Here is a 5,275-nt window from a genome sequence, read left to right on the forward strand (position 1 = left end):
GCAGCGGCGGAAGGGCCTCGTCCCCGGAAGAAGAGGCGGCCAGAGTGCAGGATGGTGGCCGTTCTGTGTATCCCGGAGCCGGTGACAGCCCTGCAGCTGAAGCGGCTGGAGGAACACAAGTACAGCGCCCATGGCCGCTCTCTGCTGGAGCCCCCCATGCAGGTGTATTGGAACTGGCTGGTGGAGAAGGTGCCCCTATGGCTGGCACCCAACACTATCACCATGGTGGGGCTCATTATGAATGTTCTGACCACTCTCATCGTCGTCTACTACTGTCCCACGGCCACCGAGGAGGTAAGCGGTCAGGAATGGGCAGTGTTATGATGTTGTCATTGTGTACAATGTATGCTGGGCAGATCCTTCTAGCAGGGTGAGCTGGGCACTGTGCCAGGCTGTCATGGCTTCTCAGGTGTGCCAGGCACTGCACCATTCCCAGGCCTTGTACAGGCTCTATTCTGACTGGTTGCTATGGGATATTACACTGAGGATCAGGTTCATGTGTGAGATCTGTGCTATCACAAGCTGTATAAAGGAAATGCCAGGGGGTGATGGCTGCCTTCATATGTATTTCATGCACCTGTAAAATGGGCCCATAGGGGATTTCATCTTAATTATATAGTCAGTTCTTTTATTTAGAATAAGGAAGTTCCAGATTCACTATTATATTTTAGTAATGTCAGTGTCCCTGTTGGGGAGTTTGATCTCTATGTGTCTTGGTATCCATAAGAAAACAGCGGGTAAATGAAATGATTACAGCTGTCCCTGGGGAAATAGGTGAAGGAAATCCTCCGCTCCATTAAAACCTTGTGACGGATCCAGGACAAGGCTATTGGAGAATGGACAAACACATTGGGCTCTGTATACACTTATATAACATGCCAATGGGGGCCCCACTATATAAATATTCATCACATCCGCTATTACCTCTTCTCTACCAGCCGTCAAATGCCATAGAAGGGCCTACTGCTCACCAAGATCTCTTATTGCTATAGGGTCAGTTTGGGGAAAAAACAAGGTATGAGTATGGATTGCAGGAGAAGACTGCAGTACACAAGTATTTCCTTCACCATAGAATAAATGGCACAATACCAAAACAAATCAACAGCTTTTTTTTTTCTACTGGTAACCTCTGTTCATTCATAGGTCTTTCATATTGGTGAATAGTGGTGGAGTGTGTTCATCTCGGTGTTTGTCTTCTCTATTGTCACCTGATCATGTGTCAATCTGCCACCTCAGCATTCTGACACAACAGGAACAATCTCAGCAATTCTTTTCAGTCAGTTTGCAATGTGTCTTCGCAGTTATGTTTATTTGATTATCTTTAGATAGCTGTGTTCAGCATTTGTCCTCCATGCTGTCCCTATGATAAAAGCTGTGATTGGAACTGATATGTTGTACTCCGAGCTTTCTTTGTCTTACCTGTTGGATTCAGCCTTAGAATAAAGACAACTGCAATCCATTTTATTTCTTTATTTTATTGCAGTTTTGTGAATTGCTCCCTGGCATGATCATTTTGTTGCAGTAATGTGACTTATGGTTTTTTCTGTTTTCTTTTGGATTGTTTTTTCTTGGAAATTAGTTTTTTTATTTACAGAAATTTTTGCCCCTAATGAGTGCTTTATCCTTTACCCTCGAATAGTTCTTTCTTGTGCCAGTGATTCTGACACTTCTGATGCCACAGCAGTGGATTCTGGTTAATGGTGATACTGTGATACGTATTTCTCTGTAAATAAAGAATGGATCCAAGGGAAGAACTAATACATTCAGCTCATAGCTAAACCTTGGTAGGAGGGTGGATTGAGGGTGGAGATCTTTGCAGGGTTGTAGACAGAAATCCTGACCTACAAGAAAATCAACTCTTCATCATTCCATAGCAAAGTTAATTGTGGTGTTCTCCTTTAATTATTTTAAAAATGCCAATGTTGGTAAATAATTTGGATATGATATAAGTACTATCATCACACGCACGGCTCCAAGACTTCTCTAGAGCTGCCCCAACTCTCTGGAATGGTCTTCCTCGTCCTATTCATCTTGCACCCACTTTCTGCTCATTTAAAAGAGCACTGAAAACCCATTTTTTCACACTTGCCTACCCATCTTCTTCTGTCTTTTGAAACCAACACTACTTCCCACCAGTACATATCTCCCCTCCTATTGTGTGTTACTTCCCCCACCTCCTAGATTGTAAGCTCTTCGGGGCAGGGTCAACATCTGTATTAGTCTGTCATTTGCAACCCCTAATCAATGTGCAGTTCTGAGTAATATGTTGGCGCTATATAAATCCTGTTTATTAATAAAGGAGTAATTGCTCTTTTGTAAAAATAAAAAATATTACTTTGAGTTGCCTTTATCAGTGGATCCCCTGACACATGATATTTTCATTATATGGCGTGTCAAGGGATTGATCGATATGTCCACAGTTACAGGTTTCAAAGGTTGGTTTAGTAAAGAGTAGTGAAGAGGCAGTAAAAGTTTTTTTCGCTTTGGATGTCCTTTGATGACTGGGTGAAAGGTCAGTCCTCTTGAGCAAGAAAGAAGAGCTAGGTACAGATAATAAATGAATGCATTGTACAACTGTTTTTTAAAGGCTCTACTATGGATGGGGATCAGGTGACTTTACACCCTTCATGTGTGCTGATAATCAGCCCAGCTTTATCACATGGGGGATGGAGGGGCTGTAAAAGTACCCACTGGGATCAAAATTTGAAGTGACCTCAACTGAGCAAAGCAAGGTCATTTTAATAATAATAATAATAATAATAATAATAATAAAAATGTTTAAAGGGAGGGACCCTGTAAATGTTTTTGGCCTTGACATATTTTTTTATAGCACTATTCATTTTACTTCCTTCATTGTAATGTGCTGGATTTATTGCTAGTTAAACTAAGCTGGCATGTCTATCAACTTGCATTATTTTTAAATCTAACCATTTTAGTGTCATCAGTAAAAGCTGCTTCTTCTGTAACTTCTCCTCTCCTCCTGTGTCACTGTCTGTATTAGTCTGTCATTTGCAATCCCTATTTAATGTACAGTGCTGCCTAATATGTTGGCGCTATAATAATCTTGTTTATTAATAATAATAACATAAAAAAAGTTTCCTCTTTCTGTAGTCTTACATCGTAATGACGGACTACTGTTTTTTTTAAGGCTCCATCATGGGCATTTTTGCTTTGTGCCATTGGTCTGTTTGTTTACCAGTCACTGGATGCTATTGATGGAAAACAAGCAAGAAGAACAAACAGCAGCTCCCCATTAGGAGAACTGTTTGACCATGGATGTGACTCCATATCTATAGGTAAGGTTCTGAAGTGGTGAATAAACCTTCTCTTTATAATATTATTGGATGTACGTCTGGTTTAGTGGTGTTGTTTTATTTGCTGATTTAGTGGCTAACTGTGGAGATGTATTGCCATAATGTTAAAATGGTACAGTGTCAGATCTAATCTAATGCTTTAAAGCCCAAGTGCAGACAAAATGATTTTTACCTTTTGCCCCTTGCATTCTATTTATTGCTGTTTTGTTTGGGTGTTTTGCCCTCACTTGCTATTTATGTGTTTGGTGTCAGACATAACAACAAGTGAGGGGGAATACCCTTACAGAGACACAGTTGGTAGTAGAGTTAGGAATTTTTCATTTAGGTGGATTACTTCTTTATAGTTAGATGAGTACAGAAAGTAAGGAAAAGTCGCAGATATAGTATAAACAGAGATTTAAATCCTCCCTACTCAATCAAATACTAAATAAAAAGTATGTGTAATGGTATACACAGCTGAACGCATGATCTGGGTATCCTGGGACTGCCAGGGCTGAATGAACTCTCGCACACATGTGTGGAAGTCATCCCGACCCAGCCAATCAAAATGGCTGAAGATTGGGAAACAAGAAAGAGCAGCAGAAGAAGATTGTGGCGCATGATGGAACAGGGGCAGGTGAGTGTATTTAAAAAACTGCAGTCAGGAAGGTAAGGGTATTTTATTACAGAAGGGACATCTCCTATACCAATAAAGCATTTTTTGTTAGCATTTAATTGTGCTTTAAGGGTGATAGTCTGTTATTAGCAAATTTTTTCAGCAAAGTATACTTGCTGATCCTTCACCACCTTCCTGCTTCATTGGTATAAAAGAGCAAAACTTCTGGGAATCAGGAAGCATGTGGTCTCTCTAATGTTCCCTTGCAGCCAATCTCCGGAGTCAGTGATCCTTAACATCCAATAAGAATACATTTTAAAGTCTAGCATTTGTGATAGTAGGCTGAACCTGGCTTTTATACTAGTTTATCTGTATAAAAATATGCTTATTGCACGATTGCACTATCAAAAGCTGAGGAATCTACATAAAGTTTTGCTTTTGGTTCTGTCATGTGTTGTTGGTTATTTCCTGACAATGACAGCTTTTTTTTCCTGTGTAGTGTTTGTGGCAGTAGGAACAGTTTCTGCAGTACGGCTTGGAACAATGCCCAACTGGATGTTTTTCAGCTGCTTCATCAGCATGTTCATGTTTTTTTGTGCTCAGTGGCAGACCTATGTGTCAGGTACTCTGAGGTTTGGAATGTAAGTTGTTTATCTTATTTATTTACTTGTGCAAAGCCTAATAAAAGTACAATTTGTTATTGCTTAAAAAATTAGGAATTAGTTGCTTGATGTGTTTTGGGAATTGTTTCTTAAGAGCAAAATTTTAAGAGGGGTGAGTGTAATACTCTGATGTAGGCCTATTTTGAGCCAGTCTTTTGGTATTTATTCTCATCTATTTGGTATATATTCTACTAATTCCATATAGGAAGATGTTAACCTTGACAGGCTGCCGCATGATGAATGTGGACACCAGTGTTCTCAATGGGGGTCTAAAGGCATTGCCTTCCTTAGGGAAATGGCCAAAGGAAGACAGCCAATAGTTAGGAATTAAAATGCATCCAGTATTGATGGTTTTGTTAAGAGTACCATCAAATCTCATGCACTTCACTTGCTGCTTGGGAAATTTCCTTCCACCTTTTGGACAGGTCTGTCCAGCAGGTGTTAAAAAGCCCGGCAGCTGGAATTCAGGCAAACCTTTCCATCCATTGTAAAGCTGCTTCATGAAAGGGAGGTACTTTCAGGTGCCTGGCTAAACCTTTCAATGTCTTCTTCAATGTTCGAGCTCTGGAATCCAATCCGTTTTGTTATATAATAAACCTATTTTGGGACCCAAATTGAAGGGTGGTTTGCCGGTTCCCACACCTGGCTGTTGGGACTCAACATTATAAATCAGCTCAGCAACTGTTACTTGGGTACAGATACAG

The 5,275-nt window shown here is 40.4% G+C and overlaps 1 protein-coding gene across 1 annotated transcript in view; it reads left to right on the forward strand.

Annotated features, from left to right (window-relative positions):
• Positions 1-5,275, forward strand: part of CHPT1 (choline phosphotransferase 1) — a 17,651-nt gene continuing 12,376 nt past the window's right edge. The window contains exons 1-3 of the mRNA XM_072401129.1: positions 1-294; positions 3,149-3,296; positions 4,409-4,550. Coding sequence (XP_072257230.1) covers positions 52-294; positions 3,149-3,296; positions 4,409-4,550 — 533 coding nt within the window. The 5' untranslated portion in view covers positions 1-51. The remainder of the gene's footprint in view (positions 295-3,148; positions 3,297-4,408; positions 4,551-5,275) is intronic.

Source organism: Pyxicephalus adspersus, chromosome 2, assembly GCF_032062135.1.
Source record: "Pyxicephalus adspersus chromosome 2, UCB_Pads_2.0, whole genome shotgun sequence".
In the NCBI taxonomy this organism is placed as follows: Eukaryota; Metazoa; Chordata; class Amphibia; order Anura; family Pyxicephalidae; genus Pyxicephalus; species Pyxicephalus adspersus.